Source organism: Lithobates pipiens, unplaced genomic scaffold (assembly GCF_037356315.1).
Source record: "Lithobates pipiens isolate NorthernLeopardFrog02 unplaced genomic scaffold, aLitPip1_a1.2 Scaffold_25, whole genome shotgun sequence".
In the NCBI taxonomy this organism is placed as follows: Eukaryota; Metazoa; Chordata; class Amphibia; order Anura; family Ranidae; genus Lithobates; species Lithobates pipiens.
The window spans coordinates 218,232,560-218,254,690 of NW_027507787.1; the positions used below are offsets into that span (position 1 = coordinate 218,232,560).

The 22,131-nt window shown below is 43.6% G+C and overlaps 1 protein-coding gene across 1 annotated transcript in view; it reads right to left on the bottom strand.

Annotated features, from left to right (window-relative positions):
• Positions 1 to 22,131, bottom strand: part of STK32C (serine/threonine kinase 32C) — a 407,759-nt gene that overhangs the window by 31,647 nt on the left and 353,981 nt on the right. Inside the window, exons 7-8 of the mRNA XM_077455557.1 lie at positions 13,624 to 13,727; positions 11,751 to 11,867 (exon numbers count right to left, since the gene is read on the bottom strand). Of these exons, the coding sequence (XP_077311683.1) occupies positions 11,751 to 11,867; positions 13,624 to 13,727 (221 nt within the window). The remainder of the gene's footprint in view (positions 1 to 11,750; positions 11,868 to 13,623; positions 13,728 to 22,131) is intronic.

Consider the following 22,131-nt stretch of genomic DNA (forward strand, 5'->3'; position numbering starts at 1 on the left):
TTCAGATGAGGCGGATCCGCTTGCACGGAGTCCGCCTCTGTCCGCTGGCTCAGCGGGAGATCGCTCCGTTGACCTCCGCTGAGCCGGCGGATGACAGGTTCCTCTCTGCACACTGATTGGGGAGGGGCTTGTCGAGCAACACTGGATTCTATGGAGAGATCGGATGAAAACGGAAACAGCATGTCCGTTTTCATCAGATCTCACCCGATCTGATCCGCCAGCGACGGATCCGGATGTAGGGCCATCCGTCTGCTTTTGGCGGATCAGACCGGGTCGGATGTCAGCGGACATGTTACAGCTCACATCCGTCGCTCCATAGACTAGCATTGAGTGCCCGTTCAGGTCCGCCATCAAAACTGACAGGCGGACCTGAACATCCCAACAGTGTGAAAGGGGTTTTAACCTTAAATAAGAACATGGGTATTTCAGTGCGTTTTTGGTGCGTTTAGGTGCGTTCCAGTGCGTTTTTGATGCATTTTACAGCGTTCCAGTTCCAGTCCAGTGCAGAAAAAATGCAGCATGTTCTACTTTTTTTTTTCTGGAATTGGAACGCACTGGAACTGCAAGCACTGGTGTGAACTATGCCATTGAAAACCATATAACCTACTTTCCATGTGTTTTTGATGCAGAAAAAAAATGCGCTGGACTACATGTGGTGTGAACCCAACGCAACTGCGCACTGCAACACACTTGTCCTTATTTAGGCCCCTTTCACACTGGGGTGTTTTTCAGGGGCTACAGAGCTAAAAATAGCTCCTGTATAGTGCTTGAAAGAATCTGGCCTCTTTCCCTCCAGTGTGAAAGCCGGAGGGCTTTCACACTGGAGCGGTACGCTAGCAGGACGGCGAAAAAAGTCCTGCTAGCCGCATCTTTGGAGCGGTGAAGGAGCGGTGTATTCACCACTCCTAAACCGCTCCTACCCATTGAAATCAATGGGGTAGTGCGGCTATATCACCGGCAAAGCGCCACTGCAGCGGGCGGTTTTAACCCTTTTTCGGCCGCTAGCGGGCCGGTTTTAAAACGACTATTTTTAGACTATTTTTAGCGCCGCTTTACCGCCAACGCCGCTCCCGCCCCAGTGTGAAAGGGGCCTTAAGGTTAAGAAAAAAGGGGGGTGGAAGCACTGGACTGCATTAAAAATGCACCAAAAACGCATCAAAAACGCACTGGAACACATCAAAAACGCGCATGCAGAAAAGCACCTGGAATGCATCCAGACTGCGTTTCTATGGTGTGAACTGGCCCTAAAACTATATTTTTCTCAATTTTTTTTGTCTGCACACACTATTTTTGGAGTCATTGCCTATGTGGGCAATTTCTCCATCTCCCCACTAGAACTGAACTATTTTTGTATATCTTTAACAATGTATGGCACTGCAAGCACGACATGGTTCTTTTGTGAATTTCATAAACATGTACAAAATGTTGTGATCTTGCAAACATTCATATACAGCTACTTGTGTTAATACAGGCTTAGGGCTCATTCAGACAGGCGCTTTTGTTGAACACTTTTAAATGCAAATGTCAGCAACAGGCTGCATGTGGCTGCTTAGCCTGCAATTTAATGGCACACTTAATAAGACCTGCAGCATCCAAAGAAATACAAAGTAAATCAGACCTTATAACTGTCATTCACCCAATACAACTATATAGACTGTGCATTAAATGTATCGTTATTTCTACAGGAATAAAATTAGTTCCATATGTTCTAAAAAGTGAACCAACATAGAACTACAGCAATACTCTTTTGAACATTTGAAGTCTTTATTAAAACGATTGCAGCAGCAGATGCAATTCTCTATCTGCAGTCCACAAACTAGGAACTGTAACTCTCAATAAACAAGAATTATTTGCCTCAGGGCTTCACCATAGGACATGGAGAAGTCACAAAGCTTAACGTGATTTTAAAGGTAAATTAACAATTCTGACATTTCTCTCCTACTTGTAAAATTCATCATTTTTTTGCTAGAAAATTTACATAGAACCCCCAAACATTGTATATGTTTTTTTTAGTAAAGACCCTAGAAAATATAACAGCGGTTGTTGCAACTTTTTATCTCGCAGGGTATTTGCACAGCAATTTTTCAAACACGTTTTTTTTTTGGAAAAAAAACAGTTTCATGCTTAGAAAAAAAAAAAAACATTAAAGTTAGCCCAATTCTTTTGCATAATGTGAAAGAAAGATGAAGTTACGCCAAGTAAATAGATACCTAACATGTCACACTTCAGAATTGCACACGCTCATGGAATGGCGCCAGACTTTGGTACTTAAAAACCCCCATAGGCGACGCTTTAAAATTTTTTACTGTTTACATGTTTTGAGTTACAGAGGGGCTAGAATTATTTATCTCGCTCTAACGTTCGTGGCGATACCTCACATGTGTGGTTTGAACACCGTTTTCATATATGGACGGGACTTACGTATGCGTTCACTTCTGCGTGCGAGCTCACTGGGATAGGGGCGCTTTAAATTTTTAATTTTTTATTGTTAATTTGACTTATTTTTTTAGTTTGACACTTTAAAAAAAAATTGATCACTTTTATTCCTATTACAAGGAATGTAAACATCCCTTGTAATAGAAATATGGCATGATCAGTCCTTTTTACAGTGAGATATGGGGTCAATAAGACCCCATATCTCACCTCTAGGCTGGGAAGTCTAAAATAAAAAAAAATAAAAAAACGATCACAGCTTCCCAGCTGAGGCGGCGCCGTTTTTTTGAATGCAGAGGCTGAGCGTGACATCATAACATTGTGTCCGGGCCTCCGAACGATCATAGAGACTCGGGGCGACCATCTGGTCCACCTGAAATCTCTATGGTCACCATTTGGGGCAGGCGGATCCTGTCTCCAATTCACTGATGGAAGCGGAGTCCTGAGCTACTAGCCAGGCCTCAAAGGTTACCCGCCACCAGTTGTCCCACCCAACCCCTACCCTGCACTTCCCCTAATTCTGTCCCTAATCATGCCCTCATAAATGATCCCATGAAATGACACCTAAATGTTTTATGCAGAATTAAGTTCTGGCGTGCTATACCGTTCGGTGATCCTGTGGCTCTCTTCCTCCATGCTCTCTTCCACCAGGGCAATTGCTGGGAGAATGGCTCCCAATCAACCACGCCGGTGGTGCTCGCCCCCACACTCCCAGGCAGCCCAGCTTCTCGCCAGCCCTCATTTTCCACTCGCAAAATGCTAGTAGGCAAGTGGAAAATTTGAGGGCTGGTATACACTATAGGATTATTAAAGACTTGGGATACCATTGGGTGCCTCAAGGAGAGCAGTAACTAGGTGAACAGTGAGTGTGGACAAACTGCCAATACCACCCTCCCAGTGATGCCCAACCTGCCCCCAGACAGACGCCCATAGCTTCCGTACAGCAACAGATTTGTGTGTGACTATCGTGGTTACTTGGGGAGCCACAGACCAGTCTGAATAATGTGTCCAGGTTTCAGGAAGTCTGAAACCCGGACACATGATTCAAAACCCAAACCGTCTGGGTGAATCCTGGACAGGTGGCAACCCTAAATATGGCCCCATAACTCCTTTGCCATACAGTTCAAATCATCATCATCATTACCAGTCCTTTTAAGAATCAGAATGACTTCAAAAGATGTTAAATGCTTTTGCTTTAGTTTCACTTACAAATGGGTTGCTAAGAATAGAACAATCAAAGAAAATGTAGGATTCTACTTACATAAAATTGCAAATCACAAAAAAACACAAGCTAGCTACAAATAATGAGATGTTTCTTTTGTTTATGTGCAATCAAAACATGGAATCGTGGTAAAGTCTCCACTTTGATTGTAGTTTCAAAATGCAAAGAATCCTGTTTCATGAAGATGAGTACTTGTTAAGGCAATCAACATATCCATTACCCACAAGTCAATACATATTGATAATCTGATGCAGCCATTCTCAACCAGGGATCCAATGATCCAGTTCCTTGAGCTGTGGCTGATTGACCCCCCCATCTGCCTGCATAGTTCTAGGGCCAATACCACTTGGTAGGGTCTTTTATTTGTCTATAGGAATGGCATTCTGACCACCATTGTAAGAGGCATTTTTCTTATGCCGCGTACACACAATCGGAATTCTCGTCGGAAAAAGCTTTGATGGTTTTCCCAACGGAATTCCGCTTTAGCTGTCTTGCCTACACACAGGCACACCAAATTCCGATCGCTTAGAACGCGGTGACGTGCAACACGTACGACGGGACTAGAAAAAGGAAGTTCAATAGCCAGTAGCCAATAGCTTCTGTCTCGTAATTGAATCTGAGCATCCGTGACTTTTGGCGTGTCGGAATTGCATACACATGATCGGAATTTCCGTCGGGAAAATTAAGAACATGCTATCAATTTTTGGCTGCTGGAAATTCAGACAGCTAAATTCCGATGCAGCATACACACGGTCGCATTTTCCGATGAAAAGCTCTCATCAGTCTTTTTCTGTCCGGAATTCCGGAATGTGTGTACGCGGCACTAGGCTGCTTTCACATTGCACCATTGCAAAAATGCAGTAAGAACCCATATGTATTTTTTTGCCATGTTTTTTCTGTTTCTAATGCATCTCTGAAAAAAAGGACACGTGACTCAAAAAATAGGATTTTTATAACAGCTTACCTGTAAAATCCTTTTCTTTTGAGGTACATCACGGGACACAGAGACTCAGTAATTACTGAAGGGTTATAGGGTATCACTAGGTGATTGGACACTGGCACACCCTAGACAGGAAGTTCAATCCCCCATATAACCCCTCCCCCTACTGGAGGTACCTCAGTTTTGTAGCAAAGCAATATAAGTGTATTAGAAGAGGGGAGAGACCTCTGTGTCCCGTGATGTACCTCAAAAGAAAAGGAGAAAATCCTATTTTCTTTCTCGTACATCAAGGGACACAGAGACTCAGTATTTACTGATGGGATGTCCCAGAGCAATCCTATCTGAGGGGAGGGGAACCACACAAAATAGGGTTGTGTGTTTAGCATTAGCATTTGTAAGGCAGGATGGAACACTGGACCTTGGGATAACAGGTCTGGACGTGACGGTAGGGTCCACGGGAACCCACTGCCATCTATTTCTGCATATCAAGCTCTTCTGGGCCACCAGAAGTACTGACTTCTTTTCCTGCCCGATCCTGCGAAGAAGTCGTGGTAATAGCAGAATAGGAGGGAATGCATAAATCAGCGAGAGCTGATGCCATGGAGTCACCAACGCATCTGTCCCGGATGCAAGAGGATCCCTTGTTCTTGACACAAAGTTGTTGATCTTGTTGTTGAACCTGGACGCAAAGAGATCTACATCCGGAATCCCCCACCTTTGGCATATGGCCAACAATAATGTTGGGTGAAGAGATCATTCCCCTGGGACTAACTGCCGATGACTTAAGTAGTCTGCCTGCCAGTTCTCTACCCCCGGAATGAAGATTGCGAATATGCACGGCACATGCTTTCCTGCCCAGATTAAGATCTGGTTCACTTCTCCCTGAGCTGCACGACTCCTGGTGCCTCCTTGGTGATTGATATAAGCCACTGCTGTGGCATTGTCGGACTGGATCCTGACAGGGCAACCCTGGAACATGAGTGTCCAGGCCTTTAGGGCAAGATATGGATCTCCAGAATGTTGATGGGTAAGGACCTCTCGGTCTTGGACCATCTCCCTTGGATGCTCCCCATCCTGAAAGAATGGTATGTGTTGTTACCACTCTCCAGGTAACTGGTAAAAGGGATTTTCCTTTTTGCAGATTTTTGGGTATCAGCTACCAACTGCGGCTCCAATGCACTGCAGGAGACAGATGCATCAGAAAATCTAACGCCTGAACCTTCTTGTTCCAGGCAGACAGGATACTGTTTCGCAGCAGTCTTTAATGAAACTGAGCATAGGGAACTGCTTTGAATGAAGCCACCATCTTCGCCAGCAGCCTCATACAAAGGCGAATAGAAGGCCCCTTCTTTGCCCTGACTACCTGAATCAGTTTCTTTATGGCACTGATCTTTGCCTGGGGTAAAAATACCCTCTTCTGGGCTGTATCTATAACCAGACCCAAATACTCTACTCTTCTTACTGGTTTTAAAGAAGACTTCTCTAAGTTGAGGACCCAACTTAGGTACTCCAGGTCCAAGCGGGCTCCCGACCGGTCTATCAAAAGCAGGTCGTCTAGGTATGCTATTACTGTTATACCTTGGGCCCTTAATCTGGCCAGAGGAGGGGCCAAGATTTTTGTAAACACGCAAGGTGTAGTAGCTAGCCGAAAGGCAGAGCTACAAACTGAAAGTGGCATTTTTCTACTTCGAAGAGCAGGTACTTTTAATGAGCAGGGAAAATAGGTACATGCAGGTTCGCATCCTTGATGTCTATTGACGCCAGAAGATCTCCTCCTTGTAGGATGGAGACTTCCGACCGGATCGATTCCATGCAAAAGGACCGTACTTTTAGGAATCGGTTTAGATCCTTGAGATCTAGAATGGGCCTGACATCTCCATTAGGCTTTGGTATCGTGAAAAGGTTTGAATAAAACCCCAATCCCTGCTCTTGCGCGGGAACTACCACGATAACTTTTTGCGACAATAGTCGCTCTAACGCTAGAAAGAGAGAGACTTCTTTTTCTCTGGGGCTCTGGGAACATTTGATCAGAGGAAACGAGGAGAGGCGAATGCTCAGAACTCTAGTTTGTAACCTAGAGTTATTGTGGAGAGCCCACATCTCTCCTGAAAATCCTCCTGCCAGAGCCTTGAGAACTGTAGCAGTCCCCCCTTACATGGTGATTTGGCTGACCAATCTTTGAACCGTAAGATTCTATGCATATGCACCAACCCAAGCATAAAGCGAGTGGTCTGGAAGATAGAATCTTTGATAGCATCAACAGAAAAACACAAAGCCGCTGGTAGGTTGGCCAACCCCTGGCTTGCTGTTCAGGTAAAACCTTGAGGACCTGTTTAACATGGTCTCTGAAGTACTGACAAAACTCTGATTGCGTCCCCCCATCAGGTTGAACCTGCCAAGGAGAAAAATCGTTTTTTAACAGGAATTCCAATTTTTTATCAGTTGGTTCCCTAAGCATCTGAGCGTTGTCAACAGGACAAGTCAGACTTTTATTGATATGGCGGTGTCAATAGCTGGTATACCCCATAACTTAATACATTTTTCCTCCATAGGATAAAGTATTGAAAACTTTTTAGGAGGAAAAAGATGTTTATCTGGATGATCCCACTCAGAATAATAAGCTTTTCCAGTAAACTATGAACAGGAAAGGCATGTGCGGTTTGAGGAGGCTTCAGTGAACCCAAACAAGAGGAGGGTTCTTTAACTGACCCAGATACGGACAACTTAAATGTGGAGCGGGCCAATCCAGCAAGAATCTGCACCAACACCTCATTATGAGAAGCTGAAGAGGGCCCTTCTCCACTTGATTCCTCAAAAGAGAAATCATCAATCTCGTCCCGATCCTCTCCTTTATCCCAGAGTTCCTCTGTTTGAGGGTCCTGGGTGGCAGAGGGGGACCTAGTGCATTTTCTTCCACTGAGTGAAGATGCAATTAAGTCCACTAATCTTTCCTCTAGGCCATTTATGGTTGAGGAAAAAACCTCCTGCGTTATGCATACAGGGGCTAAAGTGCCAGAAGCAGATGCAGGCCCTGACCCAGACGGCTCACCCTGGCCAGCTTCCCTAGGTCCTTCAGGGGGGGAAGGTGGGGGGGGGGTCCTCAGAGCCTGAGGGAGATCCCTTTGAGTCCCTGTTTTTCGGAGTATTTGTACCTCTTCTGCCAATAGTGGCAAGCAACAAAGGAAGAGGAACCACAAAAAAAAGCACTGACTGCTGGGCAATGTAGTTCAGCAACTGCCGCTGCTACCAACACACAGTCTGGTGCTTAAGTAAATGTTGCCAGGGAATGCCTGAGTCCCAGATTCACATGTGCCTGTCAGCTCTGTGTCCCTCCATAGGCTGTGTGCATCTGAAAAAGAGTGCACTTTATAGCCCGTGTAGCCAGCGATGTGGGCGGCTAACCATGCCGACGTTGCGTTAACGCTCTGCCCCCCCTCCTCCGCTCACCCCTTCCGCCCCCCCCCCCCCTCGTCTTTTCAAAAAAGACTGCTTTCCCTAATGATACCCTATAACTCATCAGTAATTACTGAGTCTCTGTATCCCGTGATGTACGAGAAAGAAACCAGTGTTTTTTTGTTTTTTTTTTGCTGCATTTTCTATTCAATTCTATGGGGAGGTGTGTGTTTTTTTTCAAAGGTTCCCCTGGGGCAAAAAGATTGAGAGAGGCCATTCAAATAATTACATAGATTATATTATAGGAGAAGTGTACAATATTAATAAAAACAAATATATATACTCACCTATATGGCTGCAGCACCTATATGCAATGTTGCAACAATCCCCTGCCGGCTCTGACACCGAGAACTAAGAGATCATATGACCACTGCTCACTCAGTTCTTGGTCTTTACTGAGCAAAGAGTAGTGATGTTCCATCATCGACTCCCTGCTCTTCCCCTCCAACACTCGCTGGATCGTCGGGCTGTGGAGGGGCTGGAAGCGGCTGGCCCAGTCTCTCAGCGGTGTGCCGAGAGGCTGAGGCAGCTGCCAACCAGGCATCTGGGTGGATCCCAACATTATTGTTAAGATCCCTGCAGAGTCTGAACCAGCTCTGTGACGTCAGCCAACAGCAGACTTTAGCCCACTGTCAGGTGATACTTTTTTTTTAATGGTTAGGTTCTAACTATTTTTGTCTTCATTCTTCATCATTTGGTTTTCAAACCCCTATGGTGTATGAAGACCCCATTGTTAAAAGCTCATGCACTAATCCATCTGAACCAAGCAAGAATCTCTAACGTTTCTTCTTTTGATGTTACCATACAGAGATAGCTTTTAGAAACCAGCAGTCTAGTAGCCAATAGCTTTGATGTAGGAATTTGATCTGAGCATGCGTGGCACTTGGTCCGATCAAAATTCTCTACACATGATCGGAGTATGTCCGATCGAACCAGTTGGTCGGGAAATATTTCCAACATGTTGGAAAATTGGGTCCGACGGATATTCCGACGGAATCAGTCCGATGCATACCACACACAGTTGGATTATCCGACAACACGGTCCGATAGGACACATTCCGTCGGATTCTCCGACCGTGTGTACAAGAGCTTAAACATTTGGGCTTTGCACAATATCAAAGATTGCATAGACAGAACATCACCAGAGGTAGTTACTTCCCTCTTACACTTTCCACCTAATCTACAAGATACTGTCCCTAAAACATTAATCTTCAAGGAAACCTTTTCTTTTACCAAAACTCCCTTGAAGTTTAAATGACCCTATGCATTTTCTTTACTAAAGGGGAAAAAAGTTCAGAGAGCATTTTCAGGATATAATACAGTATTCTCAATCGTGAAAAAGGGTGACGATTCTACTGTAAATGTAGGGCATGCGACAGTTTTGTAGATTGCAAAAAATAAATTTCACATTAGGCTAACTTCTGCATGGGTTCTGTAGTAAGTATGGTGGATAAAGCATCTTCTGCCTGCACAGTTATGAGAACCATTCATGAGTTTCAGGATTTTAGCATTAATGTCATCAGTCTGCTAAAAAAAAAAACTGCTGCTGGAATGTTTTGGCCCACACACAGCATATAAAAAACGTACACTTCGCAGTCTTAACACAACTCTTCCATTCATCACTTAGAGCTGTGGTCCATAAATTGCCGCCCAAGGCCCAGATGTGGTCTTTTGCTTGCCTTTATCTGGCGCTTGGGGCACTACTCCAATGATACAGCACCATTTCCCCTACTGACACCATCAGCACTATTCTTCCTATTATAACCAATGATGGGGCACTGATGCTGGTGCACTTTCCACTCCCACAGGCCACAGTCCGGCCCCCTAAAGCCTGAAGGACAGTAAACCGGTTCCTTGCTTAGAAAGTCTGGAGACCCCTGATTTAGAACCCCCAAAACATGTTGACCAATCCTTATGGTTGTTTTTGGTTAAATACACGATCGGCTTGTTAACACTAGCGGTTGGGGGGTGCTAAAACCCCATGGCTGAGCATTTTTCCACCCCTTAATCGCTCCACTTTAGCTGGATAGGGGTGTACAAAATTGGCAATGCTTTGCCTTTTGGCAGGTGCTAGTGCATTCAGGTGAGTGTGGTTACTCTGCAACCAAGTGCAATGCACAAGGTTGCAGCGAGCTAGGGAGGGATTCAAGGGGTAAAAGCAGAAGGTGAGGAGTTGATACAATGCCTCCTCACCACCTGTTAATGCTTTCTTAAAAGCAATCTGAGCATGGATCTCCCTTCAGAGAGCCAAGCTATTGTAAAGGAGCCATTAGACTCTAAAGCCTCATACAAACGATCAGATTTTCCTCAGACAAAACCTCAGACTTTTCTCCGAAGGCGTGTGCCTAGATTTTGTTTTGCATACACATGGTAAGGAATTGTCGGCCAACAAACACAAATGCAGTGACGTACTATGTGGTTTTTCAGTTCTTTAGCGCCACTCTTTGGGCTCCTTCTGCTAATTTTGTATTAGTAGAAGTTTAGTGAGCGATGATTTGTGCTTTTCATTTCACGCTTTTCATTTAGCGCTTTTTAGTTCGCACTTTTCATTTCATGCTTTTCAGTTTGTTTCTGAACGGCCGTTCATCTACCAGAGATGTTGCGGAATCGGAGGAGATAAATGTGTTATTTATTATTGGCCTTGGAGTTATTGCTTTGACCCAAGTCCAGTCCAGGAACAGGAGGAGGAGGATGTCAGACTCCTTCTTTCACCAATTCTTGGCATTGTTGACCCCCTATATTAAGCAGCAGGACACATGCATGAGGCTTTTATTAATTTTTTTGGTTGAATAATAATGATTGATTTGTTATATTTTCTATATTTTTGGATGTATAGAACGCACTTTTTGGTTAAGTTCTATTGGCAGATAGCATGTCTAATTTTATTTGTTTTCTTTTTTAATGCACAATAAAAAATTGTGGAGAATAATACTTGGCTATGTGTTTTACTTCAGTTTGGGAGTAGGCAGTTACATCTAAAAAAAATACAATGTAAAATTGACAAGGGACACCAACATAGTTGTATCTTTGATCTTAAAATCTATGGGATAATGGTGTTGCTGTAACTTGCCCAAAAAAGAAAAAAGCATAATATTATTCTTGATATCACAAGAAAAAAAAAGCCTTTGAAAATTTGTTTTGCAATAACTCCATCCATATCACCAGCAAAGCAACTTCATTATTATCCCATTAAAGAAGAAGAGAATTGTGCTCTGCATTTCAAGATTTCATAATTTGCCACGTCACGAATGTTAATTACGAACGCTAGTTTACAAGACCGACCGCTGCTGGCTTGTCCTTGCTTTCCAAGCATGCGTGTTTGTGCTTTGGACTTTTGTCCGACTGACTTGTGTACACACGCTCGGAAAATCCGACAATAGACATCTGTCAGTGGAAAATTTTAAAACCTGCCATCCATTTGTCTGTGGAAAATCCGACAACAATTATCCGATGGAACGTACACACGGTCGGATTTTCCGCCAACAGCCTGACATCGAACATTTCCTGTTGGAAAATCCGGTCGTGTGTACGAGGCTTTAGTCCATGTTTTGACTTTAGGCTCCCTTTTTGCCTAAACCCCAACCAAACATTATAGCTGCTGATTTGATTTTCACAGTGGTTAAGAAAATTGGTATCAATTCCTAAATACAAACTACTGTTTATGCAAGGTGTTTTTAATTTTACAACTGCTATAAAAAGTACCTTCCGTAATAGTGCAATCATGTCCTTCGACCACACTGAGGAGTACTGGACAGTGACTGTGCTAAATAGCTGGACCAGAGATTCCACGGAACTGTTTGAATGAATATCATACGGTCGCTATAAAAAAAGAGAATATAGTGAATATATAAATGTATTTTTTAATAAGGTAAGGGTCATTAATGAGTTCCTGACTTTCATTACCCTGAAATGACCTATACTGAGTTCCCACCTGCGTTTGCTTGTGCATGTTTCATCACATGTAGGGCAGCCCATTCACTTGAATGGGCTGCTCTATGCATGACAAACTTCCCAAAGAAGCTCCAGAACCCTATTTGGAGTGGAGTGTGGCGTGTTTTTTGACTGCACATTTTGTCTCGCCTAAAGCGCGATTGCCACACCGCAAAATACACGTCTGCCACCTGCTCTTTGGCTTTGGGTGCCATTAACAATTAATGGCACTGCAAGGGTGACACGGGTTTGCAGTGGGTTTCCAAAACATGAGCCAAAATTAGCATTTTCTGTGCACTTTATAACATATTCCAGAAAAGCTCAGTTGTGATTGGGGCCTCAAGAGCAGTCTATCTCTCAGATGCGTGACTATTGTGATCAGGAAGGAATAAGGAAAGTGCAATAGTGTAATATCGATACGTTCAAGAAGATAACAGATCTCCAACTGAGCACAACCCTATGTTATGGGAAGTCTTGGGGCAAAGGTAGCTTGTAGATGAAATCAGGTTGTAATAAAAATTCCAAGATTGGTGGATACTGGTTGTACGGAATTTAATTGGCCACAGATGGATCGAAATTGGGTTCAGCAGGGACCAGCCAAATTTTGATCCATGTGTGGCTCTTCCTACTCAACAGAAGTTGATTTAACAAACTACTTCTGTTGAAAGGGCTGTTTGGAAATTTTTTCTCGACCAGTAGCCGAAGCCAATGGGCTGCAGCAGCTTATCAATGTATTCTGACAGGGAATAGTCCCCACTGTCAGAATACAATAGGCTTATTTTACTAAAGACAAATAGACTGTGCACTCTGCAAGTGGAGTTGCTCCAGAGCTTAGTAAATGAGCAGAAGCTCTGCTGACTTGCATAATCCAATCACATGTGCAACAATGCTTTTTTTTAATTTTCCTTGCACGTGATTGGGTACTCTTTGCAAAGTGAAGCCTTACCTCATTCGCTAAGCTCTGGAGCAACTCCACTTGCAGAGGGCAACTGCAATTTGCAAAGTGCACAGTCTCTTTGCCTTTGGTAAATCAACCCCAATTTCTCAGTGGGGAGGATCCTTCCACTGTTATGCCCCGTACACACGAGCGGATTTTCCGTCGGAAAAAAACGTGCATGTTTTTTCCGACGGAATTCCGCTCAAGCTTGGTTTGCATACACATGGCCACACAAAAGTTCTCTGAACTTTTGACTGTCAAGAACACTACAACGAGCCAAGAAAATGAAGTCCAATGCTTCCGAGCATGCGTCGAATTGTTTCCAAGCATGTGTAGGAATTTTGTGCGTCGGAATTTGTACAGACGATCGGAATTTCTGATCGGAACTTTTTCCAACCGAAAAATTGAGAACATGCTCTCAATCTTTTGCTGGCCGAGAGCAAAAGTCCGATGGAGCATACACACGATCGCATTTTCACGACCAAAAGCTCTCATCAGACTTCTGCTGGCGGAATTTCCGATCGTGGTACGGGGCATTGGAAGCCAATGACAGGGGGGATTCCTGCATCCACATTGAGTGTGTGGCTAGGGGAATCAGGTCATTTTTTTCATTCAAGATGTTGGTTGAAGGAAAAAACATAAAAAGACCCATGTATGGCCAGCTTTACGGTACTTACATTTCTAATGAACTGTAGAATGAAATCTTACCCAGCTTCGGAGTAGCTCAAATGCCATTATTCCTAATGACCACCAGTCCACCTCAAACGAGTAGCCAGTTCCCCCATTAACAAAAGACTGAAAGATTTCTGGAGCTGTGGTTAAAATACAAAGGTTAGAGTATGTACATATAGCATACAATTAAAAGACAATACAGCATATGCACAACATAGTCATGGTATTTATATACTGTAATAGAGGTCTTTTCTGGGACTACAGCTGTACACTTTTACTTATCTGGACAGAAATAAAACAGTGTCTTGAAAAAGTATTCATATCACTTGAAATTTTCCATATTGTGTCATGTTATAACCAAAAACGTAAATTTTTTAAGGAATTTTATGTGATAGACCAACACAAAGTGGCACATAATTGTGAAGTAGAAGGAAAATGATAATTGGTTTTCAGATTTTTTTTACAAATAAATATGTGAAAAGCGTGGTGTACATATGTATTCAGCCCCCCTGAGTCAATACTTATGTAGAACCACCTTTTCGCTGCAATTATAACTGCAAGTCTTTTTGGGGATGTCTCTACCGGCTTTGCCCATCTAAGGGAGGGACATTTTTGCAAAATATCTCAAGCTCTGTCAGATTGGATGGAGAGCGTCTGTGAACAGAAATGTTCAAGTCTTGCCACAGATTCTCAATTGGATTTAGGTCTGGACTTTGACTGGGCCATTCTAACACATGAATATGCTTTGAGCTAAACCATTTCATTGTAGCTCTGGCTGCATGTTTAGGGTCATTGTCCTGCTGGAGGGTGAACCTCAGCCCCAGCCTCAGGTATTTTGCAGACTCTAATGCCGCGTACACACGACAGGACTTAAGTCCGGCAGACTTTCGACGGAGTTCTGACGGAGTTCTGACAGAGTTCTGACGGACTTTCCGAATGAACGGACTTGGCCACACACAATCACACCAAAGTCCGACGGATTCGAACGTGATGATGTATGACTGGACTAGAATAAGGAAGTTCATAGCCAGTAGCCAATAGCTGCCCTAGCGTCGGTTTTAGTCCGTCAGACTAGCACACACACAAGCGGATTTCTGGGTCCGGCAGAGTTCTGGCGGAAAAATTTGAAACATGTTCCATTTCTAAAGTCTGTCAGACTTTTGTGAATCAAAAGTCCGTTGCAGCCCACACACGATCGAATAGTCTGACGGAATTGTTCCGTCGGACCTTTGATGTTGAAAAGTCCGCTCGTGTGTACGCGGCATAACAGGTTTTTTTCTAAGATTACCCTGTATTTGGCTTCAACCATCTTTCCATCAACTCTGACCGGTTTCCCTGTCCCTGCTGAAGAAAAGCATCCCCACAACATGATGCTGCCACCACCATGTTTCACGGTGGGCATGGTGTGTTCAGGATGTGCAGTGTTAGTTTTCTGCCACACATAGCGTTTTTCTTTTGAACCAAAAAGTAAAATTTTGGTCTCATCTGACCAGAGCACCTTCTTCCATGTTTGCTGCTTTCCCCACATGGCTTCTCACAAACTGCAAATGGGACTTCTTATGGCTTTCTTTCAGCAATGGCTTTCTTCTTTCCACTCTTCCATAAAGGCCAGATTTGTGGAATGTACAACTTAGGCTGGATTCACACCTATGCATTTTTAATGCTTTTTGTATTTTGCAGATTTGCACTACAGTCCATTTAACATGGTTTCCTATGGAGCATGATCTGTAGTGCAAATCTGAAAAAAGGAAAAAGCACAAAAAATGCATAGGTGTGAATCCAGCCTAAGCCCTTGTACACACGGTCGGACATTCCGACGGAAAATGTTCGATCGGACCGTGTTGTCGGATAATCCGACCGTGTGTGGTCTCCATCGGACTGTTTCCATCGGAATATCCGACGGACCAAGTTTTAAAATTTTCCGACAACATGATCCGATCGGACCTTGTCCGATCATGTTTAGAGAATTCCGATCGGACAAAGTGCCACGCATGCTCAGATCAAATTCCTACACCAAAGCTATTGGCTACTAGCCTGAACGTAGTCCCGTCATAACGAAATAACGTCACCACGTTCTGAACGATCGGATATTCCAACAACTTTGTCCGACCGTGTGTATGCAAAATCCGACGGATTTGGTTGTCGGAATGTCTGACCGTGTGTACAAGGGCTAATAGTTGTCCTGTGGACAGATTCTCCCACCTGAGTTGTGGATCTCTGCCATGGGCCTCTTGACTGCTTCTCTGATGAATGCTCTCCTTGCCTGGCCTGTCAGTTTAGGTGGACGGCCATGTCTTGGTAGGTTTGCAGTTGTGCCATACTCTTTCCATTTTCGGATGATGGATTGAACAGTGCTCCGTGAGATGTTCAAAGCTTGGGATATTTTTTTAGAACCTTACCCTGCTTTAAACTTCTCCACAACTTTATCCCTGACCTGTCTGGTGTGTTCCTTGTCCTTCATGGTGCTATTTGTTCACTAAGGCCGCGTACACACGCGGGGACTGTTCGCTCAACTTTGTCCGTCAAACAGTTTCAGCGAACAGTCCGCTCAAAATTAGCATGGACGGACTTGCCCACACACAACGAACGAACAGTTTGCTGAAACCGTGCGCGATGACGTGAACGGCACGTACGACGGGACGGAAAATACGACGTCCTATACACTGCATTACAACTTTCGGCGTGTAAATCCTTTCTGAGCATGCGCGGAACTTAGTTTGACGAACAAGCCTACACACGAGGGGACTGTTCGCTGAAACCAAGTTTCAGCGGACAGTTTTTCGGAATTTCCGAAAAACTTTGTTCAGCAGACTGTTCGCTGAAACTGTCCGCTGAAAGCCCACACACGGGCGGACTGTCCGCCGAAACACTGTTCAGCGGACAAAGTTGGGCGAACAGTCCCCGCGTGTGTACGCGGCCTAAGGGTCTCTCAGAAAACTCTGAGGGCTTCACAGAAAAGCTGTATTTATACTAAGATTAAATTATACACAGATGGACTTTATTTACTAATTAGGTGATTTCTGAGGGCAATTGATTCCACTAGATTTTAGTTAGGGGTATCAGAGTAAAAGGGGGCTAAATACAAATTGCACACCACACTTTTAAGATATTTATTTGTAAAAAATGTTGAAAACCGTTTATCATTTTCCTTCCATTTTACCATGATGTGCCACTTTGTGTTGGTCTATCACATAACATCCCAATTAAATACATTTACGTTTTTGGTCGCAAAATGACAAAATGTGGAACATTTGAAGGAGTATGAATACTTTTATAAGGCACTGTATGTCCATCGTACTTGAAAAAGGGAAGTAATGACAACATCTACAAAGTAATATATTTATAGCTTTAATTTGGAGCACTGACACAAAGTAATATATATCATGTTTTCAAAGTTTAATAAAATTCACACTGTTACTGAGGACCTCGGGACAATATGAAAAAAGGCTATTAGGAGCAATGTCTGACTTTATTGGAAGCACAGCAATTGCCATGTAACGGTGCCTATTACATCTTCTTACACTGTAAAGTTCCACCAGTATCTAGGCCAGTGATGGCGAACCTTGGCACCCCAGATGTTTTGGAACTACACTTCCCATGATGCTCAACTATACCGCAGAGTGCAGGAGCATCATGGGAAATGTAGTTCCAAAACATCTGGAGTGCCAAGGTTCGCCATCACTGATCTAGGCGGATAAAACTGCTACTGGATTTTTCTACCGCAAAGTTTTGTGCAGCATCTATCAATGCAGAAATATTTATTTCAGGAGGCAAGCTTTCTGGTCCTATACAATGATCAGTATAGAAACTTATTGAATTCTATGTAATGCCCCGTACACACGACCAGACTTTTCAACATCAAAAGTCTGACGGAATGATTCCGGCAGACTATTCGAACGTGTGTGGGCTGCAGCGGACTTTTGATTTGCAAAAGTCTGACAGACTTTAGAAATGGAACATGTTTCAAATTTTTCCGACAGAACTCTGCCGGACCCAGAAATCCGCTCGTGTGTGTTCTAGTCTGACGGACTAAAACCGATGCAAGGGCAGCTATTGGCTACTGGCTATGAACTTCCTTATTCTAGTCCAGTCATACGTCATCACGTTCGAATCCGTCGGACTTTGGTGTGATTGTGTGTGGCCAAGTCCGTTCATTCGGAAAGTCCGTCAGAACTCTGTCAGAACTCCGTCGAAAGTTTGCCGGACTTAAGTCCTGTCCTGTGTACGCGGCATAACAGGACCGGGGTTTTCAAGTTACTAAAATTCTGCAAAATTTTTTTAACATCTTTTGAGATAGACAGGATCGTGTTGCTACTTATTCTACAAACGCTAGTTTCCTGGCTGTCATGTTCACCCTCTGGCTTCAATCCTGTGTGCAATTTACCTGGCACTAGTATGTGAACAAGGACATTGGACTCTGACTTTTCTGACATGCTTACTTGTTGCAGGTAAGTATTTCAACTTACTTCATTACATTACCAAACTGAGAGGATCAATCTAATGCCGCGTACACACGAGCGAATTGTCCGGCGTACTTAGTTCGGCAAACAATCCGGCGGATAGTCCGGCGGACTTTCTACCGAACGGACTTGGCCACACACGGACACACAGAAAGTCCGGCATTTGCTAGCGCGATGACGTACAGCACGTACGACGGGACTAGAAAAAGGAAGTTCAATAGCCAGTAGCCAATACCTTCCTTTTTGTACTTGCTTCTGAGCATGCGTCATTCTTAGTCCGCCGGACTAGCATACTGACGAACGTATTGTCTGCTGAAACCCAAGTCCGGTGGAAAGATTGGACTGCAAAAATACTTTCTAAGTCCGCCGGACTTTACGCTGGAAAAGTCCGCTGAAGCCCACACACGATCGAATTGTCCGGTGAAATGCGTTTCGGCGGACTAAGTACGCCGGACAATTTGATCGTGTGTACGCGGCATTATAGTCAGAGAACATCTGAAGGGGTTTGTCAATGGCAGCCCCCATATGCCTCCCAGGAAAGGTTTGGTTTAATCAAAAAGTTAAGGACTTAGGCTAACAACATCAATTTGAAATGCTTTTGAGATCATTCAGTATTAATTTACATTAATAAGCACCTAGAGACCAAAGGTCATTGTGACTTGCTAGGGACCTTACAACGGAAGGAATCCTCACAAGGATCCTGTCCTCAAGGACAGGAGCTGACATACTTTTAGCCACAAGACCTTGCAAATCAATGGTTACAGGCCGGGTCTCTGGGACTAGCCCCGTGCCGCAGCTGTGGGCCAAATTTCTGTAGTCCTACTATCGAGACCTTTCATGCCCTCAAGGACAGGAGCTGACATACTTTTTAGCTACAAGACCTTGCAAATCAATGGTTACAGGCCGGGTCTCTAGGACTAGCCCCGTGCCACAGTTGTGGGCCCAATTTAAGTAGTCCCACTAGCGAGACCTTTCATCACCTGACCACCACCCACCCTGAGATGGCTGCTCCTACTTCATTCTCCCTATAGTTCTTCATCGGCTGTGCCTGACCCAATAAAGCCCTCACTCTCCATCTTTACACCACACAGTAATGGGGCAACATTGACTAAATATAAATAAAAAAAATAAAAATAAATACAATTAGTGTAATCTTAGAATTTAAAAAACAACCTAATACCAAAATAAAATGCAACATAATATATAAATATAACCAATTATATTTGCTCGCTCAAACACTGTGCTGGTGATTCCACAACTGCTATTGATGAAGTCCAATCACAGGACGTAACGCGTATAGGGGGACCAAGCCAAGCCCATGATGTCATCCCGTGGCCAGCTTTGATGTCTGAGTGGTGAGCTGGGAACTTATAATACTATGAACCTTGCTACATTTTACTGTTTGTAAGTGTTTTTAATCTATTGGCTGGAAATAAATTGTTTATATGGAGAGCACTTTGGGCTTTCCTTTCTGTTTTATGAATACCCATGCCTTTAGATGAATGGTGATATTGAATTGAGTAAAAAGAGCGAATCAGTCCCTGCAGCCCGAAGGAGTAATTTAAGCAAGTGAATTTGGCTGTTTGATTCCATATACTGTACTTAAAAAACAAACAAAAGGCGCCTCTAAGTGCAGAAAAACAAGATTTTATTTGCCCAGAGGAGTTAAAATGCACTAACTAGAAAGATAAAACAAGGCTTATTGTGGTAAGTGGGATGGTATGGAGAATCCAGCATCAGGTAGTCCCAGGAGGGAGGAAGCCGCAGAGGAAAGCATTTGAATGGTCAGCCGCACTGCCGGGGCCAGCATGGATTGCAGGTCCTGAATGTGACGTCAGCAGAAGGAAACCTGAAACAGCTTGGAACGCATGTGCCAGAAGTGATGTCAAAGGAGCTGGACACGTTTCGGAGCGTCTATTGATTCGACATGAAGAAGGAGCCAATAGACACTCCGAAACGTGCCCCCCCCCCCCTTTTTGACATTATTTCCAGCAAATGGGTTCCACGCTGGTCCTGGTCCCCTTCCATTGACATCACACCTGGGTCTTGCGTCCCATGATGGCCCCGGCAGGGCGGCTGTCCATTTGAGTGCTTTCCTCTGTGGCTTACTCCCTCTGCTGGTCGGTTGGGATTCCTCAAACATCACTTCACACTCCAGAGACTACCTGATGCTGGATTCTCCATACCATCCCACTTACTACGATGAGCCTTGTATCTATTTTCTAGTAAGTGTATTTTAACTCCTTTGGGCAATTAAAGTCGTGTTTTTCTGCACTTGGTGCCTTTTGTTTGCTTTTTTCTTTACCAGAGATCGCTTCTCTCTTGAAGTGCTTCCCTCTTGAAGTGCTGCCCTAGTGTCCTGAGACATCTGTCTGCCTGAGTTACATCCATCCCACAATGCGAACATTCCTCTGGCCAGTCAAAGGCCCCTTTCACACTGAGGCACTTGTAAACTGCCAGAAAACAAAACACTGAGCACTTTTGAAGAGCTTTTCAGGTGCTTTTGAAGCGCTTTCCATAAATTTCAATGGAGAGGGGCATTTTTTCACCACCCTGCCAGCTCACTGCCCCAGTGTGAAAGCATTCATTGATTTTAATGAAAATAGGTTTTCGTGAGTTTTTCAGGAGCATTTTTTTGCGTGAAAGCGCTTGAAAAGCTCCTCAGTGTGAAAGTCTTATTATCTAGAGTGCCCTACATTCTTTTACTTTTTTCCATACACTTTTTTTTTTTTTTTTTTATTATTAATCTTTATTAAATTTTCACATTATACAGACCACATTTTAAAATTACATTGCCAGGATTCAAATACATCTTCCTTCCATTCCGGAGTCTGAGTTTTAAAGTTCTAGGAAGGGACGGGGGATATGAAAATACATCCATACATCACATATAATTAACAGACAAGAAAAAAAAAACAGTATCTAGACCATACCATAACCCCCCTTATCCTTCCTCAACTATTTTTGCACTTCCTACTTTTTTCCTACTAATATAACCCCTCCCCTCCCTCCCTCCCTTTCTATCAACACCACCCCCCCCTCCCCTCCCCTCCTATATATATATTTGTGCTTTTATTTCACGGTGTATCATAAATGTGTTATGATGATTCCTATACCTTTAATATACACTCCCCCCTCCCCCTCCCCTCTTCCCTTTCCTGTCATGGTTTAAACTGGGGTATGCATCTCTTCTATCCACTCTCGCCAGTTCCTATTAAACTCTTTTAGGTTATTTCGTTTTGCATATACTGCTCTCTCCTTACATAGATATTCATTTACCGCACTTATCCAATCCTCAACTGTGGGGGCTAGCTTTGATTGCCAACTCCTAGCTATCATCCTTCTGGCTTGAAATAAACATCTTAGGATTACTGTTGTTTCTCCTTTTCTCTCTACTTCCTCCTTTCTATAACCTAAGATACACACTATGGGATTTAATTCTATTGCCGTCCCAAAGGCCCTACTTATTATCTTTACCACTCCTTCCCAGTATCTAAATAATTTGGGACATTTCCAGAACATGTGCATTAAATTCCCTGACCCCCCACACCTGGGGCAACAGTCATCTGTTCTCTTACCAAATTTGAATAATTTCTGGGGAGTATAGTATGCTCTATTAATTAGCATCAAGTGGGAAATCCTCTGGGGAGGAGAGACCGAGACCTTTGGGCATGCCGCTAGGATATTTTTCCACTGTACTCGAGTTATATTACCTAAGTCTTGCTCCCATTTCTCCTTCTCGACCCTTCCTTTCCTCTCACTATAAATCTGTTCACCCAACTGGGCATAGAATTTAGATATTAATCCTTTTGTTGGTCCTGCTTGTGCTACTGGGTATAGCAAGGGCAGTTCTTCCCATGTTAATAACAAGTTTCCAAACTGGGTCTTTAAAGCATGCCTCACTTGTATATAGGCATAAAATGAGTTTTGTGATATCTTAAATTCTTTTTGCAGTTGATCAAAAGATTTAATACCCCTGCCGCCATATAAATGGCTGATCCTTACAATGCCACATTTTTCCCATTCTACAATTTTTCCAACCCGCCATATTTCCTGTAGCTTCTTATTGTTCCAGAGAGGCGTA